The sequence below is a fragment of the Cervus elaphus genome, chromosome 7 (genome assembly GCF_910594005.1).
Source record: "Cervus elaphus chromosome 7, mCerEla1.1, whole genome shotgun sequence".
NCBI lineage: Eukaryota > Metazoa > Chordata > Mammalia > Artiodactyla > Cervidae > Cervus > Cervus elaphus.
The window spans coordinates 20136119-20161915 of record NC_057821.1 but is presented as its reverse complement, the minus strand read 5'-3'; the positions used below and the strand labels follow the sequence as shown (position 1 = coordinate 20161915).

At 45.8% G+C, this 25797-nt stretch overlaps 1 protein-coding gene across 2 annotated transcripts in view; it reads left to right on the top strand.

The window, feature by feature from the left end:
- CLIC5 (chloride intracellular channel 5) overlaps nucleotides 1–25223 on the top strand; it is a 163452-nt gene extending 138229 nt beyond the window's left edge. For both annotated transcript variants that reach the window (XM_043907643.1, XM_043907644.1), the window contains exons 5-6: nucleotides 14135–14319; nucleotides 20438–25223. In XM_043907643.1, coding sequence (XP_043763578.1) covers nucleotides 14135–14319; nucleotides 20438–20605 — 353 coding nt within the window. In that variant the 3' untranslated portion in view covers nucleotides 20606–25223. The remainder of the gene's footprint in view (nucleotides 1–14134; nucleotides 14320–20437) is intronic.
- Nucleotides 25224–25797: the final 574 nt, after the last annotated feature.

Below are 25797 nucleotides of genomic sequence, written 5' to 3'. Positions count from 1 at the left end.
TGAACCCTCCTTGTCGAATCTGTCTCAGTCTCATCCAGGCAGGATTCTGGGCATCATTCTATCCATTTTACACAAAGAAAGCTGAAGGGTGGATAAACTGTTCAGAAGACATGATGGAGCCAGGGACAGATGCAGGACCAACCAGGCATTTCTCAGCTTTCAATTTTTTTGTTACAAATGAGTGATACTAAAACAAGAATTGAAGCCAGAGGTTAAATTCAGTGTGATATTTATCAGCAGGTTAGATAGGATAATTTATTAAAACAAAATAATGTTTCCACATAGAGATTTGACTTTAAAACCTTTAGCTTTCTTGAAAACTCTGCTCTTGAACTGTCTTTCCAGAAGGTATCCCAGCCCAGCTCCAGCCTATTGGTGAATTTAGCCTGAGACGCCTCATCAGCTAAATAGATGCATATGTTTAAGACTTAAGAGAGAAATAGCACTTCATTTTGTTTGCCTCATTACCCGGACCATTTTCCAAGCTGAATGGACATCTGAATCCCCCAGGGGTCTTGTGACAATGCAGATATTAATGCAGCAGGTCTAGGGTGGGGCCTGAGAACTCCCAGGTGGTCCTGATGCCGCTGGTCCAGGAGGGAGCTTTGAGAAGTAGGGTCTAGGCAGCAGTCTCCATGGAGATGGGATGCCTGTATCTCATTCATCATCATTATCCCCAGAGCCCAGCTCAGCCTCTAGCCCAGAGCAGGTGCTCAATATACACTTGCTGAATGAATCAATAAACCATATCTTAAACACCCTGAGATGCTCCGATCCTGCCTGCTTGTTTACTGAGAGAGGATGAAAGGGCTGACCCTGCCTCTCCCATGTCAGGAGCATCTCCTCCAGGATGCTTCCTGCCCCAGCGCATCCAACACTCACCTTTAAAGCCTATCCCATTCTCCTGATCATCCCTGACACTCCCAAGTTTCCATTTAAATTTGATGATGCTCTATGGCTAGAACTGTCGCTCAGCTGAGAACATGTAAGGTTTATATAACCTCTGTTATATTAAATCCAGTCTCATGGTAGGGAAAAAAAAAAGAACTTCATTTAAAACCAATCAATAAGAGTGTAAAAATCTGAACAGTTCCCCTCACGAACACTGTCAGTGTGGTGGTGGCGGTAGTGTTGGCTTAAATGATATTTTTCTTGTCACTGTCAGTTTTGTAACTACATTCAAGGAACATTATATTTGGTGTTAAAGGTGAAACGTCATGAAGAATCAGCAGAGTAAACACACCAGACTGAATTCTAGTGTTCTTCCAGCCAGAAACCAGGGGGCACCTTATTTTTCTAGGAACCCCTGGTCAAAGAAGCATTTAGTGATCTGGATCATAGTAAGTCATGGGTTTATCTGTGCCTCCGGTCCAGAACCCCTTCCACTCCTGAAAGTTCCAGGGGAGAGCATCCCACTTCATGATTTCTCAGGCCCCTGCACCCAGGTCTGACTCTGATGGTCACATGCCCATTGGCGTTTGCGTCCACAGTTATCCGTGTTTTCTTTCCCTGGTGGGGATGTCAAAGCAAGCTTTCTCAGCACTCTGCCCACGTCTGGCCCTGGTCTCTGTTCTGCCTGTGTCACTTGGCAGAGGGGTGCAGGCTGGTGGTGGCCTCTGCTTCTCGTTTGGCTCTGATGATGTTGCAGGAGGGCACGCCAGGCCAAACAAATGGAATCCCTGCATCCATCCTCCAGAAACCAAACGCTCTCCTCACGCAGAGAAAGGAACCATCATAGGTTCTCTGAGGACAGGAGGCCCATTGCATAAGCATAGGGAGATGTATAGAGTTACATTTTAGTGCCTTTCATCTTTCCTCAAACCCCACTGAATAGTTTGTTCTTACAACGAACACATGTTCAGTACCAGGCACTCCCCAGGTGCTAAAATAATAATGTAATAATGAAATATTGGCAATATGTGTACTGGCAAAGATTGTATTTGGCTGCATATAGTAGAAACCTGATCACAGAAGCTAATCAAATATTTATGCTATTTTTACATAGTGAAAACCTATGTAGCATTTTCCTATATGCCATGCTCTGCTCTAATCTAAGCAATTTTTATAAATGTTTACTTTTTAATAGGTGTTTGCTTTTCTCACATTACAAAAAGTCCAGAGAGGAGAGAGTTCCAGGCAGCTGTAGTTCTTTAAGAAGTCATGAATCCAGCTTCTTGGAGCATCTGATTGTCCATCTTGAGTGTGTGACTTGCATCCTCATGTCACATGATAGTTGCTTCACTTCCAGACATCACATCTGAGTTCCAGGCAGTGCCAGCTGTGTCTTGTCTTTTCTTTCTCAGAAGCATAGCCATCAATTTCCACTTGTATATCGTTGGGAAGAACTTGATCATTTGGCCTCATCTAGTCTAGGCGTATGGAAAAAAAATAATTGTTAGCCAGCTTGTTGCTACTCTGAACAAATCTGTGTTCTCTTGGTAACAGAGAAGGTAAAAGTGAACTCTTGCATATAATCCACTTTCAACTTAAGATGATTTAAAAAAAAAAAAAAACTGCAGTGAAATTATCTGATCTAGTCATGCCAAAAAAAGGCATACTATTTCAAATTCTCCCTTGGGCTTGACTAAATCTGAATCACTACCCCACTTAGATTTTAGGAAACAGAAGTATAAAACTGCATACTTAATCTGAGACACTCTTGGTTCAAACTTTAGAAGATGTAAGACTCGTGTAGTAAAAGCTGTTTAGTAAAAGTTATAATGCTCAGGGGAGAGCTTCTCCCCCTAGAATGTAATCAGTGTTGGGGGACAACAATGGGCACCCAGAGATCTGCTCTGAGTAAGGGAGAGGAGGGTGTAATTGTGCAGAATCTGGGAATTTCTGCAAAAGTGCCGGTCATCCGCAACCCCTGCATCAACTTAATCTCTTAAATTTGCCTCATTGCATGACTGCTAAGCAGAAGGCTTACTCTGGTGCAACTGTAATCATGGAGGCAGAGTCAGAGTGAAAGGACCAGCTGAACACGCACGAAGAAACTCTGTCTGATTCATCCGGTGTGACTTCCTCAGGGCAAAGGACCGGTCAAGCACAATGTTTATCTGGCAGTCCTTTTCCTTGCAGCTCTAAGAATTTATTAGGTGTTTTTTAGCTTTGGCCCTTACATGTCAGCGTTATCACACACTGTACATAACAATCACAGACTGCATGCCAAGCACCAGCCCGAGACTTCTGCAGGTGTTATTCACGGCCACCCTGTCAGGTGTACCGTGCTGTGATCTGTTCTGCAGATGAGGAAACTGAGACACAAGAGGTTAAGCTAGTACGTGGCCAATCTGGGATACCAACCTAGGCAACTTGTCCTGTGGTCTGTGCCCAGTATCTTTAATATAGTCCGTTATGGAAAATGCTCAACTGGGTTGTTTAACAGGGGTTTCCACTTTTTTCAGACTGAGTTGTTGAATAAGGGTTGGGTAGGTCATTTAGGAAACTGGGATCAAATCAACTCATAAAACAACAAATACTGATTGAACAACTACCGTGTATATGTCGTTGTAAATGCCCAACAATCCCAGCTTCACTGCTGAAGTCCTAATTCAGCAATCCATGGGGGACTAAGAGTTCCAAACCTTGCCCATAGAGGGCGCTCCACAGATACCTATTTGACAAAGAATGGACCAACTATATAACCTAATATAGGATAGTCACAAAATGACTAGAACCAACAATTATTTAAATAGAGAGCTACGATGGCACTCTGGCTGTTTTAAAAATCGCTAATGGCTCTTATGTAAAAGATGTTGCTGTTTGAGGATGAAGAAGGCAGAGGGCGGTTAAATAATTTCAGCCTGTTTGGAGGGGTTTGAAAGTTGAAAAACAAAGTCTCTAGGTCTAAACTCTGGAACAGATGACCGAGAAAGTTATTCTCCCCCTTGAGAAGTTCATTCCAAATGTCTGAACATCAGCACTCCACCGAATCTATGGCCTGATACTTAAAATTAACCTGTCAGAAAGTCACCGTAAAAATACTCCCCGTTTTCAGCCTGATGCAGTCCACCGCATAAACTACAACCAGCATTAATAGCTTCAGTCAGCATTTACGTTGCTCTTCCTATTAGCACAATGGGGTTTACAACCATTTATGAGTTTCTGGAAAGCCTAATAGAAAACACACATAGAACGTTCGCTCTACACGTTGCGGGAGTTTTCTTTGCTGAAGGAGCAGCCAGAAGGGGGCGCCACATCCCCATCGCAAACGTCCGGGCCAGGCTCCCTAATGGGGACCACATTCTCTGCGGGCGGCTCCAGCTCGTTTTTTCCCCTCCCTGGTGAATTCCCGCAGTTTTCCTCTTCAGCTGGCTCTCTCTCCATTCAGTGTTTCTCTGTCTCTCGCCTCCTGTTCATAAATAAACATCTGGGGTATTTACATGGTACAGACTGTGTTCACACAAGGAAACCTATATGTGAAGAGCTAAGTGATAATCCTTCTCTTCAAATTTACTGTGGCTTTTAGGAGATGCAGCAGATGATTTGAATCTGGAATTGTCTCTGTGATCCATACCTCCCTTCATACTTTAAAATCATAGCTTATAAAAGGCATGTTGGATTGTCCTAAATGCTCTACCACGCCTGTGTTTTAAACACAGCCTAATAAATAATTTGTTTGAACTAACTCCAGGAGATAGTGAAGGACAGGGAAGCCTGGCATGCTGCAGTCCGTGGGGTCTCAAAGAGTCAGATACGACTTAACAACTGAACAATGAATAGTAATTGGCAGAGACTTGTATTTCTTAGAGAAAAATATTTGTTGTCTTTGTTTATTGTTATTGGGAATAATACTTCGGAACAAAGGGCAAACATAAAGTTGATTTGTGGAGCTGTATAAATCACAATGATCCCCTACAGGGCTTGAGGAGGAAGCTATACAAAGAGTCTGTTGCTTCTCAAGGAAAATCCTTTGGCATTCTTTAGAAATGTATCAGAAAATGCCTCGTTCACTAGGTGATTCTCTCCACCAAAGAGAGGTAGGAAGCCTGCAATGATGACCTAGATCCCAATCCACCATCGTGGTTAGAGCTGAATCCTGCCTTGGGAGTAGAGAGTTATTTACTGGCCTTTTATTGGAAGAACCGTAGGAGTCTGTCATTTCAACTCTCTCCCATTCAAGGTCCCAATCCTTTCTAGAACCGGGAAATAATACTCATGGCAGCCTGAGCTGCAGACTCTTCCCAAGCCCAGCTGACGCCACGCAAGGGAACAGCAGGGGTCTGCTGAAGTTACTGGTGTTTTCTCATAAACCACTATGTTTCTACCTTTCCTGTTTTCACCAGCGCCTAGAGACGAGGGCCCGGGATCTGTTTCCCACCTAAAAGCCTGTCACACACCAAGCCAATTTGACAGCATCTTCCTCCCCATGAGGCCAAGTCCACTCTTCGCTGGTCTGATGTGAAAGTGAACGTGGATTCTCCAAACTATCAGACCAAGAAAATTTGACACCCGGAGAGAACAAGGCTAAACCCAAAGAGATGATCCAGGCGACTTGGGGTCCTGAGCATGTAGGAGAGTGAGGGAGTGGGCTTCACCCTCTGAGCTCCCCTAGTTCTCCTTGCACCTGGGAAGTTTTGGGATGATCGGATGAGCATCACTTCAGACACCCCGCTTCTGTTGCTCTTAATCTTCACTCAGTCTCTCCTTGCTCCATCTTTTCATAAACTTACGTTCCAGAGCCGTAATAATGATAATATGATGATGATGATGATCTTTAAGTTCCACCATGCACTGGATTCTGTAGAAGCAGTGGCAGGATTCAAATCTGCGCAGGTCTGCTGAACACTAGAATGCTGGGCATCCTCCTTCTGCCTGACATGGCAAGCCTTCTCGGGGAGCCTGGTGTGGGGCTGACACCCTCTGACCCAGACTCTGTCTGTCCTTTCCCTGATGATACCAGTGACCTGCCAACAGACAGCCCAGGCACCGCAGAGAGGGGCCCACCACACATGAAGGAAAGCCAGCCCTGATGCCATTTCCACCTCAGCGTGGCCTAAGGACCCTCCATAGATACAACTGATATACACGTGCCAGTGCCAAGTCACCTCAGTCGTGTCTGACTCTGTGTGACACTATGAACTGCACCCTACCAGGCTCCTTGTCTGTGGGATTCTCCAGGCAAGAATACTGGAGTGGGCTGCCTTGCCCTCCTCCAGGGGATCTTCCCCACCCAGGGATTGTACTTGTGTCTCTTAAGTCTCCTGCATTGGCAGGCGAGTTCTTTACCACTGGAACCACCTGGGAAGTGTGTATGTGTGTTTGACTGTGCCGGGTCTTAGGTGTGGCACACAGGATCTTGTCTTTGTTGTGGCATGTGGGATCTATTTCTCAGACCAAGGATGGAACCAGGACCCCTGCACTGGGAACGCAGAGTCTTAGCCACAGGACCACCAGGGAAGTCCCAGAGATACAGCTTTAAGAGACAAGAGAGCGTGGGGATCAGCCACTTCTTACCTGCTCTGTGTTCTAGAAAGGTCACTGTGGATCAGAGGGTATGGCCCCCAGTTTCTGCCTGTTTTATAATTTTACCTCTATGGGATCATCCATACTCATGTAACCCCAATATAACTGGGCAATCTTACTCTCTTTAAGGACTTTTGCAATAGAAACAAGCTACACGATTCTAATCCCCAAACCTGAAAGATGAATGTGGATCTTTACAGAGGGTGTTTTCAGTGGGAGGGAATTACATTGTCCATCACAAAGCTGAAAGTCCCAAACATCCCTTAGAATATCTTTGTCCTCAAAATTGTATTCTTTATGATAGCATCTACGTTTCTGCCCATCTGGTCTGTACCTCCTCTTCCCCCACCGCTCACAACTTTCCTGGACCATTCTGCTGTTTCAGCCTCCTCCTCTCTCCTTGATCTTTGGCCCTTAGACATCTCACAGGAGCAATCTGACCTCTCTGTTTCTAAAGAAAACCGTCTTCCTCCAAAAGGCAAGAGGGAAGCAATAGTACAGTCTATTTGATTTTTTTCTTGTTCCCACCATGTTTTCATTCATGCTTGAAACTATCAAATATCAACAAGGTGTCGCCATCTTCGTATTTTCTCTCTGAGAGTATGTGATAGCCAGAAGCATCTCTGCTGTGGTCTGCCTCAAACCGCAGCTGCATATTTCTTTTTGCATCCTTTATATCAACATGCTCTCAAATGACAAGATGAAAAGTAAAACCTTCATTCAGGCTCAGATGGTAAAGAATCTGCCAGCAATGTGGGAGATATGGGTTCAACCCCTGGGTGGGGAAGATCCCCTGGAGAAGGGAATGGCTACCCGCTCCAGTATTCTTGCTTGGAAAATTCCATGGACAGAGGAGCCTGGCGGGCTACAGTCCATGGTGTCACATGAGAGTTGGATGTGACTGAGCATACACACACAGTTGAAGCTAGGACATGAGGAATGGTACCCTGACAGCCACACTCTTGTTAGGGGGTAAGGGGATATGAGAAAGGTCTGCAGCATAGAGGGAAGATGGAAGTCCGAGTGGGCCCCCAAGCAGCCGTGGGCCCGTCCTTGGCACCCAGAGATGGCCTTGCAGAGTAGAAGTTTAAATTTTGGAATCCAACAGCCCCTGTTTTAAATCCTGGTTTTGCTCCTAAGTCATATAATAAGACTACTATTTTGAAAACATTTTTCTCTTTGTCTTCCTGGGTACATGATTCTAATATGTCCTAGGCATCAGCTTCAAGAGAGATCAGGGTTCTATAGAAGGAATTCTAAGAAAGAGAAAAAAAATTGAGTGCTTAGCTTCTGTTACTCAAAATAGCATTTGCAAAAGACAGTAGCCTTGCAAGCCAAGCTATTGTCTTAAAATGTTCTAAATGGCCTTTATTTCTCAAAGTTAGCATGGTTAAGAAAGAGGCCTGGAGGAATCAACTCTCAAGGAGGCTTGCTGCTCTGTGATTGATGGAATCTATGACACAGGAAATGGAAATGAGACAGGGGTTTGGAGGATGAAGGAGGAGAGGGAGCCAGAGACGTGTCTGGAGAGCCTCATGGGGCGCTGTGCTCGGGTATCCTTCCCAAGGAAAGTTCTGGACAGAGGCTAGCATCCCATCTCTTACCCCCACCGGAAGGTCAATATCTCCATGGTAACTCTGGAAGGACGTGAAGGGGTAGCATCACTGAGGAGGGACACAGCCCCTGCGGTAGGCAGCCCACATCTTCCACCCAGCAGACCCCAGGACTTCCGTCTCCCCTGTGCTGGGAGGTCCCAGGAGCCTCCTCCACCACCCCTCCCCATTAACTCAGGGGGAAGAGCCAGGGAGAGGGAGGCTATCTGAGAAACTGAGCATTTTTATGCCAGAGAGACTGAGAACTCTCTAGAAAGACTATTTGGATCCTTACATCAACTAGGTTCTAATCCAGAATGGACTAAATTAAAGCTGTTGTTTTCCCATGACCCAAGGGTTGGGAGCTTGTAAGGAAGACCAGAGTGGTTAAAAAAAAACAAACCAGGTATGTTCTTCGTGGTCCATCCCAGGAGTCGTTCGAACAACCTGCTGTGTGCCTTGGATGAGACTGAGACTCAATTTCTTTATCTGTTCAATGGGGATGAATAATAGCTCTCATCTCAATAGCTTCGCTGTGTAGTTAAATGACCAATGGTGTAAACATCCCTGGTCCACTTCAGAACATCAGTGTTTTTCTTGCTGGTGCTGGGGAATCGGTTTCGAGCAGAGAAAGGAACACAGCGGGCACCGGTACTGGGGTGTGGGACCATCTCCCAGTGACCACCGTCTTCTCCATGGCAGAGGCGAACAGACCCCCATTCAGGCTGCAGACGACGGTCAGAGGTGGACCCCTGGCTCTCCTCTATCTGCAAGCTCACATGCCAGAGAAAATCCACATACGAGAAACTGAGAACAGAGCAATCTGGCCCACAGTCCTTTCACCTGTGACATCTGCATGGCTCCAAGTGAATTTTGAGCCCCCAGGGGTCTGCACGGCCCTTTTTGCTCCTCGGTACCCCCGCTGCATAAAGCATGTCAGCGCAGCACGCCTCAAAGCAGGGCTCAGCCGCGCTTGCAAGAGCTCATTGGAGGCTGAGTCTTGGCTCCCTGGTCTCCATTCAGCCTCCATGCCCGGGTAAAAGTATATTATTTTCTTAGCTCAAATTGCCGTTTCCAAGTCATTATTTCTCTACAGCTAGAAAACAATATTGGGTCTTATGTAATATCAACCTCAATGAATCTGGAAGTGATCATGGAATGGGTGGATTTTTTTTTCCCTCCTTAAGAAAGAGAAAAATAAATTTGAGATTGTTTGCATATGGCTGAGAATATTTATGAACTATTCCCCTTGTTTCCTCATCACATATTTTACCCAGTGCGTTTGTGTGTGGTACGGAATAAATCTTTACAGGAAGGGCGGGGTGGAGAGGGGAAGAAAGCCATTCAAGGGCTGGAGATCCATCAAGTGCCTGGGACGTCAGTGGTCGGGGGGTCTTGGGGTCTCCTGGCTTCAGGCTGGCTTGCTGCTGTCGAAGGGTTCCCCCCCTCCTCGCTTCTGCTCCCCCTTTCCTCCCCTCAGAGGAAGTCTTTTGGAGGGAGAGTTTCAGATGCCAACACGGAAGGAATTAACATCATCTTGTCGCTCTGTTTTCTTTCACATCCCCTTCACTCTCACCAGAGCAGAAAGATCAACGGTTTCACAACCTGGGTGCCGTCAGCCAAAAGAGATCATTAAACTCTATGGAGGCCAGATTGAGCCAGAGTCAGGGGAATGAATGAGTTGGCGGGTGGAAGAGCAAAGAATTGGCAGAGAACGTATCAGTGCTGGCCTTTGTCATTCGGTAACACAGCACCGTGTTGGCATGCAAGCATGTGTGTCTAGCTCCCCCCGGCCCTGCCTCTCAACACGGCTTGTCACCGAGAAGGATCCCAAGGGAGGCTCGGGGACTGGACATTCGGTCAGCAAGAGAAGCCAGGCTCCCAGCTGTTAATTTCTTCCTGTAGGTACTGGGGTTCAGAATTGGAGCTTAGGTTCCCTCATGCTCTGCTGTACCTTGGATTATTGAGGGATATACTGACCAATAGCTCAGCTGGTAAAGAATCTGCCTCCAATTCCTGGGTCAGGAAGATCCTCTGGAGAAGGGATAGGCTGCCCACTCCAGTACTCTGGCCTGGAGAATTCCGTGGACTGTATAGTCCATTGGGGTCGCAAAGAGTCGGACACGACCGAGCGACTGTCACTTCATCGCTTCATTTCATCCTGACCAAGGGCGTGGACTGAGGAACAGAGAGCAGGATGATTGCCTGGTTTGCCAACACGATGGCAGTAACTGTCATTAGCTGATATCCTAATAGGAGCCAGCTATCGCGTGGCTCACTTTCCCGGCATTGGCTGAGTTAATCCTCGCAGTGGCCTCATAAGAGATCTTTAGTCCTGTAGTTGAGATGAGACAAGTGATACTCAGAGGGGTTGAGGAACTTACCCATGCCCACACTTCAAAAGTGGCAGGGTCGGGGACATTTTCAGGGTTTGTGGAGTAGAAAATCAGTACAATAAATAGGGAATTGGAAAAGTCATGTTCAAGAACTTGGAGTGTTAGCCTCAGCAGCATCAGTAAACTCACCCTTACATGTGTGTGTGTGTGCTCGGTCGTTTGTCTGACTCTGAGACCCCGTGAGGTGAAGCTTGCCAGGCTCCTCTGTCCGTGGAATTCTCCAGGCAAGAATACTGGAGTGGGTTGTCATTTCCTTCCCCTGGGGATTTTCCCAACCCAGGGATTGAACCCACGTCTCTTGTGTCTCCTGCACTGACAGGTGTATTCTTTACCACTGTGCCACCTGGAAAGCCCTACAACTTACCCTGGGTGGAGGTCTGAATTTAAACACAAGATTAGTTCTGTCATGTGGGCCCTTCTCTCTGCTTCATCTCTTTTCTCTACCGTGATTTTCTCCAATTCTCACCTTCACATTCCTGATCAAAAATGCACAAACAGGAATGATGCAACTGACATACACAGGATGTCCTCAGAGCATCCGGACATGGTGTATTACATGATGGGTCATAGTTGTGACGTAAGGAGGAGAAGGGGATGATAGAGGATGAGATGGTTGGATAGTATTACCAACTCGATGGCCATGACTTTGAGCAAGCTCTGGGAGTTGGTGATGGACAGGGAAGCCTGGCGTGCTGCAGTCCATGGGGTTGCAAAGAGTCAGACTTGACTGAGCGACTGAACTGAACTGAAGGCAATGACCCTGGCTGTTCTCAAACTTTACCCATCCACCTTGAGAAATTGCTGGAGAGAGAGTTTTAAATTTATCCAGAATCATCCTCCTAAGGAGCTTCAGTTGCTGTTCTAAGACTCTCTTACCAAATTTCACGATGTTTCCAAGACTGGCACTCAGGCAGTAACCAGCTCAGGGGTCCAGGGCGATTTTGGAGTTAAAACCTGCAATGTCTCCTACCCCATCTATGTCTCTTTCCCTCAGATGGTATCAGCTCATCATATTTCAACAGGAATTCAATCTAATTGTCCCTTTTTCCATTAGAAGCAAGATTTTGTTATCATCTCCATAACTGAAAGGGGCAGCAGGATTTGTGGAAGCAAACAGGCCCAATATAAATCACAGCTCTTTGGGTGGGGGTGGGGTGGGGTGCTAAGAAGTACTGTTGGGTATCCACCCTCTGCTGGTGCTCTTGAATAGGCCTGCAGTCCCATCCCAGTCTAGACAATTACTAAGGGGAATGCGAGCATTTTTCCCAGCCCCGCTCAGTCTTTTTCTCCCAAACTGGAAACACAAAGCAGATGATGAAGTCCAAGTTCAAATGCTGCACCAGGGAGAAGGAAGTGTTGGGAAACCACATCCAACCTCCAGCCTGTTTTCAAACATTCCAGTAAGTGTTCAATGGCCGTATCTTGGGCTGGTGTCATTTCATTGTCTCAGACAAAGGCTCTCTATGAAAAGACAAACATGGATTATGTGAGGAGGGGCTGACAGAAGGCACATTTGGGAAAAATCTGAACAAGAGCACAACCCTCTGGGCTCTTCCTCTGGGGGCAACTCCTCCCTTTCATCTGCTGGAATTAACATCCAGACTGATTCCCATCACCTCAATGTCGTGCTCTAAACCAGAGTCTGGAAAACACCGCCCTGGGGGTAGGGGTTGGGGGGGCGGAGTGGTGGGACTGATAACACAGATGCAGTGGCCAGTGACTCGCTGTCTCCTCTGGCTTTGTTCCCAGAGCCTAAGTAGACAGTTTCTAGGATAGAGAATGACTCTGAGTGATGGCGACATCCTATAGCTGCTCCTTTGAGTATTTTGTTCTGTTCATATATATATATAATTTTTAAGTTGATATGTTGTATTTTCCTTTTTATTCAGTTCAAGAAATTTTCTTCCAGGGAAGTCTCTGTTCTGTTGTTATATGTAAATGGATTATTGGCCAGATAATCACTGGGGCAAGGCTGGAAAAGTCTTCTGCCGTATTATCTCCCCTTGGATGTTCCCTCTTTGAGGGACAGGTTTCCATGCAGTCACACATTTCTGGGGGAGCCCACTGCCTGTGTTATTCACCCTTCCATTTGGACTGCCCTGGTGGCTCAAACAGTAAATAATCCACCTGCAATGCAGGAGTCCTGGGTTCGATCCCTGGGTAGGAAGATGCCCTGGAGAAGGGAATGGCTACCCACTCCAGTATTCTTGTCTGGAGAATCCCATGGACAGAGAAGCCTGGAGAGCTACAGTCCATGGCGTTGCAATGAGTCAGGCACAATTCAGTGGCTAACACTTTAGAACAGCCCCTCTAAATTAAACTCAAGAATGCCTCCTTGATGTCCACTGGTTCTCTGAGGGCAGCCCTGGACTTGGGTACTCACTGTCCTATGTCCTGTCTTCCTGGAAGCCTTGACCCCTTTCCTTCTCTCATTGGGTTAGCCAAGGCTAAGGCTTCCCCCAAATTTGGTGCATATCTCTGTCCTAGGATGTCTAGATAACTGTTATTTCCTTATTTAATAGCCTTTTCTTCCTACAAAATTATTATATGGGCTAATTGCAGAATATTGGCAACATTTGGATAAGCAAAATAAGAAAATGAAAGTTGATAATTATTATGGTATCTCCTGGAGATGAGAACTATAAAGGCTTTCAAAGATATCCTGATGGTTGTATTTCTGTGTTTACATTATCTTTTTAAAAAATGGATTAGCAAGTGTTTACTGTTTGGTTAAGGTTCACTTTTTCAGGCTGCTTAATACTGCCCTATGATGTGGTGTACTGGCTGTCAGATTCTCTTTGGTGTGTGTTCAGTTCAGTTCAGTTCAGTCACTCAGTCATGTCTGACTCTGCGACACCATGGACTGCAGCATGCCAGGCTTCCCTGCCCATCACCAACTCTCGGAGCTTGCTCAAACTCATGTCCATTGAGTCAGTGATGCCATCCAACCATCTCATCCTCTGCCATCCCCTTCGCTTCCCGCCTTCAATCATTCCCAGCATCAGGGTCTTTTCAAATGAGTCAGTTCTTCACATCAGGTGGCCAAAGTGTTGGAGTTTCCGCTTCAGCATCAGTCTTTCCAATGAATATTCAGGACTGATTTCCTTTAGGATGGACTGGTTGGATCTCCTTGCAGTCCAAGGGACTCTCGAGAGTCTTCTCCAGTACTATGGTTAAAAAGCATCAATTCTTCGGTGCTCAGCTTTCTTTATAGTCCAACTCTCACATCCATACATGACTACTGGAAAAACCATAGCCTTGACTAGATGGACCTTTATTGGCAAAGTAATGTCTCTGCTTTACAATATGCTGTCTAGGTTGGTCATAACTTTTCTACCAGGGAGCAAGTATCTTTTAATTTCATGGCTACAGTCACCATCTGCAGTGATTTTGAAGCCCCCAAAAATAAAGTCTCTCACTGTTTCCATTGTTTCCCCATCTATTTGCCATGAAGTGATGGGACCGATGCCATGATCTTAGTTTTCTGAATGTTGAGTTTTAAGCCAACTTTTTCACTCTCCTCTTTCACTTTCATCAAGAGGCTGTTTAGTGTGTGGGGAGCACTAATTAGAGAGGAGGGACAGGGTCTGGATACGCTTCTTTACCCTGAAGTCCCTGTGGCTGCATCCCATGGTAAGGAGGTTGACTAAAGACACTTTCCTTGCTGTTCCATGCCAGCCCTTGAGCGAGGCCTGACCAAGGCTCTGAAGAAGCTGGATGACTACCTGAACACCCCTCTGCCAGAGGAGATCGATGCCGACACTCGCGGGGATGATGAAAAGGGCTCCCGGCGCAAGTTCCTGGACGGGGATGAGTTGACCCTGGCCGACTGCAACCTGTTGCCGAAGCTCCATGTGGTCAAGGTAAGAGCGCTCTACCTGTGGGTGCCCCCAGGTCCAGTTCCATCGAAGGCCCGGGTCTCTCACGAGGATGAGACAAGGACAGGGCCACCTGCTGATGGAGAATCGGAGTTTGAAAATCTCGTGAACAGGGACCCAAAGTCAACCTCTGCTGCTTGCTGGCTGTGTAGCCCCTCTGAGCTCCAGTAACACAGGCATACATTGCTTAACCAGGGCTGTTGGGAGACTAAATGTGGTCTGAAAATGCCTGCCATGTTGGAAGGGCTTCTCTGGTGGCTCAGTGGTAGAGAATCTGCTGCCAATGCAGGAGACATGGGATCGATCCTGGATCCAGAAGATCCCCTGGAGAAGGAAACCGCAACCCACTCCAGTACTCTTGCCTGGGAAATCCCATGGACAGAAGACCATGGTGGGCTCCAGCCCTTGGAGTCACAAAAGAGTAGGATATGACTTAGTGACGAAACAACAACAATCCTATTATATGTAGTTACATATAGTCTTATCACTCCAAAGACCTCTTCCTTACCTTTTCATCATAGGTTTTCACTGGCTACCCACTACCCCACGATCTCTATTAAGCATGCTCTCATATGCGTGTTTTCTTTGTGGGCAGACCCACCTTCTGATTTCCTGTAGCCACTCCTTGGGACAGGCAGACAGCATCTTCCTCTTCTACCAGTTGAAGAGCTGGAGGTTGCAAGAAATGATAGTGTTGTCTTGCTACCATTGCACTTCCCAATCATGACTAACAGAGAGTGTAATCTTTCCTATACAGCCTCAGGATACAAGAGATGGGAAGAAGAGGTGAATTCTGAGGTCATCCCAATCTCCCGCCCCAAAGTGGACCCCTTCCTGTGTGTCTGTGACAGGCTTTAGTGCAGCTGTGACTACACATTTCTGATGACAAAGAGCCCTCTGCCTACCAAGCCAACGCTACCATTTTGGACGGCTCTAGTTGTTAAGAGCCATCCTGCCTTACATGGGGCCCAAACCTTGCTTGCTTGGTTCTCTGGAGCAACACAGAACGGGGCTGCTCTCTTCATCTCATTTGAAGACAGCAGTTTTGTCCCCTGCATTTCTCTTAACTGGGCTTCCCTGGTGGCTTGCTAAGTCGCTTCAGTTGTGTCCGACTCTGTGCGACCCCATAGACGGCAGCCCACCAGGCTCCCCCATCCCTGGGATTCTCCAGGCAAGAACAGTGGAGTGGGTTGCCACTTCCTTCTCCATCCCTGGTGGCTTAGATGGTAACAAATCTGCCTGCAATGTAGGAGACCTGGGTTTGATCCCTGTCTTCGGAAGATCCTCTGGAGAAGGAGTTGGCCACCCACTCCAGTATTCTTGCCTGGGAAATCCCATGAACAGAGGAGCCTGGCGGGCTACAGTCCATGGGGTCACAAAGAGTCAGACACTACTGAGCAACTGAATAACAACAACCATAACATATACATGTATATATGGTGTTTTTCAGATTCTTTTCCATTATAGGTTAGTATAAGATACTAGAGTATAGTTCCCTGTGCTATACAGTAGGGCCTTGTTTAGATATTTTATTAATATATATAGTAGTGCATTTATGTTAATTTCAAACCTCCTAATTTATCTCCCCTGCTCCCACTATCCCCTTTGAGAACCATAAGTTTGTTTTCTAGCATATCCTTTTCTGACCCTCATCAGTCCAGAGAAAAAGACAGTGGGATCCTAGAGCTAGACTGCTCTCTATTTCTACACGTGTTGATATCTTACTGTCTCAGTCAGACAAAAAGCTCTGTGAGGATAGGTCTTCTCCAGGCCTAATGGTGGGTACATAGTGGCCCTTTGATTAACACTCATTGGTTGACCATTTGATCACCTAGCTTGTGATGCTCAGTTGCTTTCCACCCGTCACTAAGGAGAATCAGATGCAATCATTTATCAGCTGGATATCTGCCTGTTGGTTTTCAGCAGATGTCCTGAGCTGGAAATCAGAACCCTGCATTTATAGCACACACCAGTTGGAGTTGAAACATAGGCTGTGCTTGCCCTGGTGCTCCCAAGGGATGCATCAGGGCTGGAGACTGGGAGGGAATCATGCTCGCCAGGGTTGATGGGCAGAGCAAATGCAATCCGTTCATACGAAGACACTTTGGGGTTCAGGGCCAAGCCGATGGTGATTGGTAAGTCTGGCCAAAGTGTATGTCTTTGAAGTTATTAATAACTGCATGCTCACCCCACCTCCAAAACATCCTTTATTCCCTTTTCCTGAGGACGAAGTGGCACCATTATGGGTGATATGATTCTATCAGTAACACTATCAGAGTGAGGTCATGAGAAGAATGCCATTCTAGAAGTCCAGAGACTCAAGTTCTGTCGTTGTTGTTGAGTTGCTCAGTCATGTTTGACCCTTTGCCACCCCACGGACTGCAGCATGCCGGACTTCCCTGTCCTTCACTATCTCCCGGTGTTTTCTCAGAGTTGTGTCTATTGAGTCAGTGATGCCATCCAACCATCCCATCCTCTGTTGTCCCCTTCTCCTCCTGCCCTCAATCTTTCCCAGCATCAGGGTCTTTTCCAATGGGTCAGCTCTTCGCATCAGGTGACCAAATCATTGGCGCTTCAGCATCAGTCCTTCCAATGAATATTCAGGATTGATTTCCTTTAGGACGGACTGGTTTGATGTCCTTGCTGTCCAAGAGACACCACATCTAGCAGCAGGAGCTGGGACAAGTCGTCTCCTCTTTGGGGAAGTCGTTTTTCTCATCTCTAAAAGAAGAGGTGTGGATGATTATTTTCCTTCTCGCCTCTTCCCCTCTCTTCCTCCCCATCTCTCAGTCACACGTGGTTGGACCACCTAATCAAGAACCGTGTGTCCAATCAGGTAGACAAATGGACCTCCCAGGCCCCATGCTTCATCCTCCGGTTCCTCCAGTTCCTTCTGGCCCTAGACTCCCAGTTACACCTATCCTTGAATGATGTTCAGTGTGTTATTCACTCGGAGGAGCCGGAGATCAGAAGGAGGATGACCCACAAAAGGACAAAGGCTGGGCCTTGCTTCCCATCTCCTTGGATTTCTGCTGATCCAGCTTATCAGAGCCCAGAGCCCTGGCAAACCTCTGAAGTGCAAAAAGCATGAAAGGAGAGCCAAGTCAGACCTCCAGTTTGGCTTCAGACGCCAAGACTTAATCTGGGCTGGGGGAGCTAACTGTTTTCATATGAAAGCAAATTCAGAACATGAGCATGGAGGTTCCTGCCGACGTCAGAGCTTCTCCCGCGCGCATCCCCTCTCTCTCTTTCATTGGCTTTCCTTCAGCTTATCTGCATCCTTGGAGGCCGCGTTGCTCTGGCCCTGCTGCTCGCTGACAGGCTGGTTTGAACTTTCATTGTCTGGCTGACTCCTATTCTCATCTCCCGACTCGAGCCAACATGTGAAGAAGGAACCAGCTCTGGTCAAGCTCAGGGTGTACGGATCCGGGCAGGGAGGGGCATGTGGGACTCTTGTTGCCTCCCCCAAGACCCTTGTTCCCCACCCCACCCCCGGACCCTCACGTGGCACAGGGACCTGTTCAGCCCCTGAAGCAAACAGAAAGGGAGCTATACATATAAACACAAATATATATTCGTATGTTGCGTCTCTGTTGTTTTCAAGCTCAAATTATATCCTTTAAAAACCTGAAAATGAATTCCAGCCCCAAGAGACTCAAGGCCGCCCCATGGATCAGTTTTTTTTTTTTTTTTTAATGGATGTCTTGACCTTATTATGGCTCTTTTTCTTTCCTTTTCTCCATTTTTTAAGTTGAAGTATAGTTCATGTGCAATATAAGTTACAGGGGTACAACAGTGATTCACAGTTTTTAAAGGCTCTCCTCCATGTATGGTGGTATGGAAGTCATTCAGTCTTGTCTGACTCTTTGTGACTCCATGGACTGTAGCCCGCCAGGCTCCTCTCTCTGTCCATGGAATTCTCCAGGCAAGAATACTGGAGTGGGTTGCCATTCCCTTCTGCAAGGTATCTTCCCTACCCAGGGATCGAACCTGTGTTGCAGGCAGATTCTTTACCATCTGAACCACCAGGGAAGCCCATACTCCATGTGTAGTTACTATAAAATACCGATTATATTCTCTGTATTATACAATACACACTTATAGCTTATTTTATACATAGTAGTTTGTGCGCCTCTTAATCTCCTACCTCTGTTTCGCCCTTCCCTTCTGGTAACCACTAGTCTGTTCTCTGTATCTAGTTTTCTTTTTTAGATTCCACATGTAAATTGTAACATACATTATTTGTCTCTCTCTGTCTGACTTATTTCACTTAGCATAATGCTAAGTCCCTCCATGTTGTTGCAAATGGCAGAATTTCATTCTTTTTCATGCCCGAGTAGTATTCCATTGTGTATATGTATCACATCTTCTTTATCCATTCATCTGTTGATAGACATTTAGGTTGCTCCCATGTCTTGGCTATTGTAAATAGTACTTCTATGAACATTGGAGATAATGTATCTTTTCAATTTAGTATTCTCATTTTTTTTTTTTTAAAGATACCTATTCAGGAATGGAATTACCAAATCACATGATGGTTCTGTTTTTAGTTTTTTGAGGAACTTTCATATGTTTTCCATAGTGGCTGCACCGATTTGTATTCTGTGGGCTTTTTTTCATTCTCTCTGGCAGTTTCAAGCTACTTCCCTCATTGGACCCTCCACCCCTGCATAGATTTGCTCCTGACCCAAGACAGCCTCTTCTTAAGGCTGTGGGCAAGCCCAAGGCCCCTTTGTCTTGCAGTGAAGAGAGGGCTTTGTCCAAGGACCCTGAACCCATCACTTGTGTTCATTGGCCACACCTATCCTGGTGGCTTCGGTACTGACCTCCCCAAACCAGTTATTTTAACTGAGAGAATTTAATATAAAGAAGTGCTAAGTACCTAAGAACTAGGGAGGCAAAATGTACCTTTTGGTTCCTTCTTCAGGGCAGGGGGCAAAGGGAAGAGTTTGGAATGGTCAAAACTTGAACTATACCATAGCCAAGACATGAAACAACCTAAATGTCCATTGACAGATGAATGGATAAAGAAGATGTGATGGTTCTCAATGAATTCTGACATTAGATAATGTTTCTTCAGCACTTAAAGCCAGCACCTCCCCCAGATCACTTTATGTATATTAACTAATTTACTACTCCAAAATAGGTCATCTTATTATCTCCATTTTAGAGAAAAAGAATTTGGGGGTCAGAGAAATTAAGTAGCTAGTCCAAGCTCACACAGTTGTCAAGTAATGGGGTCAGGATTACAGATCCAGTCAACTGGGATCCAGAGCCCACACTTTTAACCACTGTGCTACTGTGTCTTTCAATACAAACACCACTTCCCCAGAAGGCTCAGGTCCACAGCCCCGAGTGTGGCAGATGAGGGAGAGAACGGAAATCACCATCTGTTCACCTCCACGTACCCTGAAGCTCCATGTGCCTTCCAGCATCTAACTTGCATGTTTTTTTGCTTTGTATTCCCTTCTGTAGATAAGGCTGGATGGGGGAAGAAAAAAGTTGTCTATAATTCTATCAGTCAGACATATCTTCTGCTAACAGATTGGTGTATATGCTTCTGTTCATCATACATATTTCTCCTAATGCTTTATACTGTGCTTCCGATTGAACAGTCTCTTGAAGCGTTTTTCAAGTCCCTGCAATTTCCTCTGCAGCATCATTTTTCATGACTCTCCAGTATGCCACTGTATGTATATGTGACAACTTATTTATCCATTCATGTGTTGTTGGACATTTGTGTTGGGTACCTTTTTTTGCTATTTCCAAATAGTCCTGCAGTCCTATTTATAAGAAGCTAAACCTTCTTGTACACTCACGATGTTTCCTAAGGAAAAGAATACCTAGAAGCAGAATTACTAGATCAGAGGACAAATCATATTTGCTTGGGAAAATGTAATTCAACAAAATAAATAAAACTGCACAGGATAAATAAAACAAACAGTGTTGCATTAAAAAGGCAGCACCATCATCTTGCACAACAAGTGTCTTGCTGCTGGCCCCGGGGGACATGTGGAGGGTCTCCCCGCTGTGCACACACGGGGCCACGTCACTGACACTTCCCGGTGATCTATTTCACGCTTTAACACCATCTCTATTGCAGATTGTGGCCAAGAAGTACCGCAACTACGATTTCCCGGCTGAGATGACGGGTCTGTGGCGGTACCTCAAGAACGCCTATGCCCGGGACGAGTTCACCAACACCTGCGCGGCCGACAGCGAGATCGAGCTGGCCTACGCGGACGTGGCCAAGCGCCTCAGCCGATCCTGAACTTGGCCGTCTCACCCCATCGCTGCTGCAGAAGGACTCCTCCTCTCCCTGAGGACTCTGGCTTCACACACTCCTCTTCCATGCCGCCTCTGGACACTTCTGTCTCCATCAGGCCACATCTCACTGGCATCATTGGAACCCCCCCTCCCCCCGCCTGCTGGCTTTGACCAAAGTCAGCGCCAGCCCCCTCTGGTCAGACAGGAATCCTGCAAGCAGAAATGAGAGAAACGGTCAAGCTGTCAGCCTTTCGGACCTGGACTGGGTTCCATGTGTTTGGGGTCGGTGCCGGGGGGGAGCCCTGTCTGTGGGATTGTCACTGGCCCCTTTTGCCAATATTGAAATATCTCTTCAGATGCATTAGAAACCTGCAACATGCTGTCCTTGTCCACCCTCCTCTTTGTCAGTAACTCCAAGGCCAAACGCCGTCTTAGTTCTTATTAGAAAGAGGTGCAGGGCTGTGTTAGGGGAGGCGAGAGTGGATGGGGCAGACGTGAGTCTGGGCACCTGGCAGACACACCTCCAGTCACTCACCACTTTCTGGCACTGTATCACTTCGGGCACTGAAGGCCAGATTAGACAACTACTTCAGACAGCCTCAGTTTTCTGCAGGGCTGGGCGCAGTCTGATGCTATCACGTACTTGGCTTGATGCTGATCTCTATTCTTATCTGTCTAGGCCTTGCCAGGAAGGGAAATTAGCATGCCATTCCAAACAGGGGTGACTGGGAAGGGGAGGGGAGGGGAGGAGTGTTGATGCCAAAAGGCCCGTGGGGTCTACCAGCCATGGGGTTTGCTTGCTTATTTCATTGGGGATTACATGCCTGGGTTTGACTATGTTTATCCATGATTGAATTTTGGTCTCTGAGAAAGCAGATGGGAGTGGGGGTGGGTGGGGGGATGGATGCACGAGGCTAAGAAGACCTTTGTATGAGGCTCAGTGTTCCCTGGGAATCTTTTAGATAGATCTTTTCTCTTATGATCTAAGTCTCGAACCAGTGATATCGTGTAGCTGCCATCTTCATAGCAAAATACCAACAATTGACCAAAAATGACTCTCCAGCTTCTTCAAGTTGTTCCTGGATGTGGGTCTGCTAGTCGGGTGCTCTCTGATTCAGCTTCAGCCTCTGACATGCAAGAGATACATTTAGGAGGTGGCTTGATCGTGGAACCTTAGGAAGAAAGTCCATGGGCCTTTCTGATTGGGAAACCATGTGGTTTAAACTCGAAGAAAAAATACATAGGCATCTGGGTAACTTTTCCTACCATCTGACTCAAATGCCCAGTGAAAAAGAGGAAGCTGTTTTTTAGCTAATATTTCACTCTGTAGTCATTCTCCTTGAGTTTCACCTCCTTAAAAGCTTACCCTGCCTGAACCCAGGGACCTGTGCAGAGGAAACGAAGAAAAATGAGCTAGTCATCAGGTCCCTCTTGCCATGAATGCCTTGGGAGAAAGCCCATCTGCCGCAGACCCTCACTGTCAACAATCCTTTCTTCTGTGTTGCCTGTTGATGGAGGCCGAGGCTCCCAAGTGCCCGAAAGTCCCAGGACTTGGCTCGCTGCTCAGTGATGGCAGGACAGCACGGGGCCTTCCTGTAGAAACATCACGAGGTTCTAACCCAAGTAACATCTGGACCTACCTGCCTCCAGGGATCTCTGGAGAGAAAGGGGATCCAATGATCAGAGCAGAGGGGAAGAAGCAGGGGGTCTCCTTTAGCCCAGGGAGGAAGATGCCATTTCTCAGTGGGGCATCCTATAAGCCCGAGACCTTTCATTCAGAAGCAGAGAGAATTGATTCATTTCCTCCTCTAAGGGAACCTTTGCAGGACTCCCTGATAACTTTGTCCCTGGAGATGTTTGAAAAGGCGAACTGATGAGGAAACAGTCCTTCTGACAATAGGGGAAAGCCCCACGCTGGTCTCATGGGAGATGAAAGCTTAAATGATCCCAAAGGCCTGTTCATTAGTGTGAAATCCTGTTGTCCTCAGAGATCCTTCCCTGAACATCACAGCATAAGAACGATGATCTAAGAGGCAGTTGACTTTCCCGAGACCCAGAAAGGTGCTGTTCTTGAGGTATGCCTGAGAAGCACAGCCAGTGAGCGACAGTGTAAATGGCAGGATGCCCAGGCAGAGAAGCTCCCCCAGGCAGAGTAGCACCCGAGGCAGAGTACCTCCCACTGAGGAGTTTTTGAACACTGAGGACACTGGATATTCAGAATCCAGCATTGGCAAGTCTTTAAACACAGCCTTTAAAAACAAACAAGCCAAACTAAATCAATATTGTTGGTTCTAGCTGTTCCTTCTGTGGTTGACTTAGTTTTACATCAGTAACCATGTTAGGGCACAGGGGTGGGGTTGGAGCAGTTATATGACCCACCGTAACCATTTAACAGAGGGAGAGGAGTTATAGATGGATGACATTTCCTGGTACTCAATCCAGGAATATCTTTTCATTGCCACAGTAGATTATCATGTGATGCAACCGACTATTGATTTAAAGCTTAAATGTCTATGACAGGTTTATCAGAGTATTTTTAAATAACATTGCCTGAGATGATTCTTTTCCAAAGAGATTTTTCTCCATATCCTTCAGTCTCCCTGGGTTTTGGCCATAACCTTGTCATGTCATCTCCCAACCACACTGTGTAAAGGTCCTCTGGTGTCCCCAGAATCAACTCAGGGAGTATTGAAGGTCTGCAGTTTGACCCTGAACTCCAGAGTGTTGAGATGGGAAATGGCCCTGTTATTCGTCTGGCATGCATATCAATACCTCAAAAAGCATCTCAGTGGCAGTAAGAGGGGATTTACCTGGGTTGAGATTCTATTTTACTATAGATTTATTTCTTTCCTTTGGTTTTCACATCACTTTTTTTTTTTTTGGTGGGTTGGCATAGTGTGAGGCAGAGGGAGAAATAAGAATCACATTCAGAACAATTGTGTTGAATTTACCCATCTTCTCAGTTCTGCCTGCCTCTCAGGTTGCCCTGAGAGGGTGTATTGGATAAGATTTTAACAGCTATAAAAGATGAGCTGGATCAGTAAAATCCAGGCTGGTCCAGCACATAGTTCCTTCTGTTGTGCACCTTTATTACCTGACACTTCAGAATCACCGGTATGAGTTTGGCTGTCTTGTTTTGAACAAACAATACAGTTACCTGGCACCAAGCTCATGAGTTGAAAAGTGAAACCCACACTCCATTGGTCTGTTTGACCACAGGTCTCAAACTAGTTTCGTCTTCCCAAGAAATGACACTGTCTTCAGTGTTCACTTATCTTGCTGGTGGGGCCATGGAAATGCTTGATCTTTTCATTAGAAAGAGGCCATGCCAAGAAGGAGTTTTCCTGAGCTGAATTTTCTAGCATTTGTCAAATGAAACAACGGAAATGCTTCGTAACACCTGTACCCACTGGCTGCTCTGCAGAAAGACAAGACCAAGCATCTTAGAATTGTTGTACAATGGATCACATCTGGAATGGACCCTGAAGATCTAAGATCCTAGAAATCAGCAAGGTTCGGACAAACAGAATGAAAAAGGAGGCAGTGTCAGGAAGATACAGGTCTACCTAGTAAGTTTTCCATCAGGAGAAAACAGTGAGAGTTTGTGTCTGAAATTAAGTTGGTCTAGGGGCAGGGGACATCCAGTACATAGGTCTTTGACTCCTATTTCCAAGGGCCAGGAAGCCAGTTCAGCAGCAGAGGGAACCAAGATGCTGGTGACTTCTCCTTGGAATGAGCAGCATTAACCCATGATTGATTCCCAAGGGATCACTTCCTTTTTTTAATAATAACATTTAAAAGCCTCTGGAACATTAGAAAAAGAAGTGTGAGTGGGAAGCATCCTGGTTCTGATGTGAGGCCCGAACTGTTCACATCTTGGCTTTGGGACCCTCCTAGCACACACGGCCCATTGGTTTCTACCCACAGCTCTTGGTGTGTAATCCAAACAACACATGCCCTCCTATGAATGCATCATCCTCTCCCTTTGTCATTGTTCTCCTCCCAGCTTAGTTTCAGGATCCTTTCATTTTGTGATTAGGTATGATCCAAAGTGTGCATAGTCTTACTTAATGTTACTTAAGGAAATGGATCCAACGTTCCCCTCCTCAACCAAAAAGAAAATTAAAATTGCCTCACTGTAGAGCTTGGGTTAATCTATTTCTATAAAAGCAATCTTTTTTTTTGGCAACATATAATTTTAAGGATACAGTCATCTATGGTATTTATGTATAGACATTTTGCAATATTGACTATGCATATGCTTAAAATATAAAGTATCTGACTGATGTTTGAACTTGTCTTTCTTTCCTGACCACCTGGCTATCCCATTTTATAAGCTGGAGAGTTAACTAATTTAGCAAAGAAGCCTAGCTTTTATAAAAGATCAAACATTTCACTTTATAAAAACACTCCCAATGATGGTCACTTGATTTTTCTCAAGACCTTTAACTGTGGTGATAAAATAACAGGACTTGCTTTCAAGCCTTAATAATGTAAAATTCCTTTTTAATGAAAACATTACTGAGTGTTTTCCTCATGAATCTGAACCAGTTATAAATTTGTTTTCCGGTCTTGATTGGTATTGACTAATTCAAATAAAGTTGGTTTATTTTCAAATAGTACAAAATCGATCATCAGATGTCTTATTGAAGGTGGGGATTTCCTATGCCATTTGAAAAGAGTATGAAATACTTCTTTTTTCCAAGTGTTATTTGATTTTCCCATTACAGAAGAAAATATGTTCATTCTTCTTAAAATACAAAAGCAAATAAAATTTTTTAAAAATGAAATAAGGAATTCTCTGGCTGTCCAGGCGTTAGACCTTGGCACTTTCACTGCCCTGGTCCATGTTCAATCCCTTGTGGGGGAACGAAGGTCCCACAAGCCGTGTGGCGCAGCCAAAAAAACATGTAATAAAAAGAATGAAACAATGCCATTTGCAGCAACATGGGTAGACTAGAAATGATTATACTAAGTGATATGAGCCCAATCAAAGACAAATGTCATGTGATCACTTATATGTGGAGTCTGAAAAGAAAAAAGATACAAATGAACTTATTTACAAAACAGAAATAGATCCACAGGCATAGAAACAGGCCCACAGAAAGCAAGTTCATGATTACCGAAAGTGTAGGGAAGAGGTATAAATTAGAAGGATGGGATTAGCAGATGCACTGTGCTGTGCCTTGCTTAGTC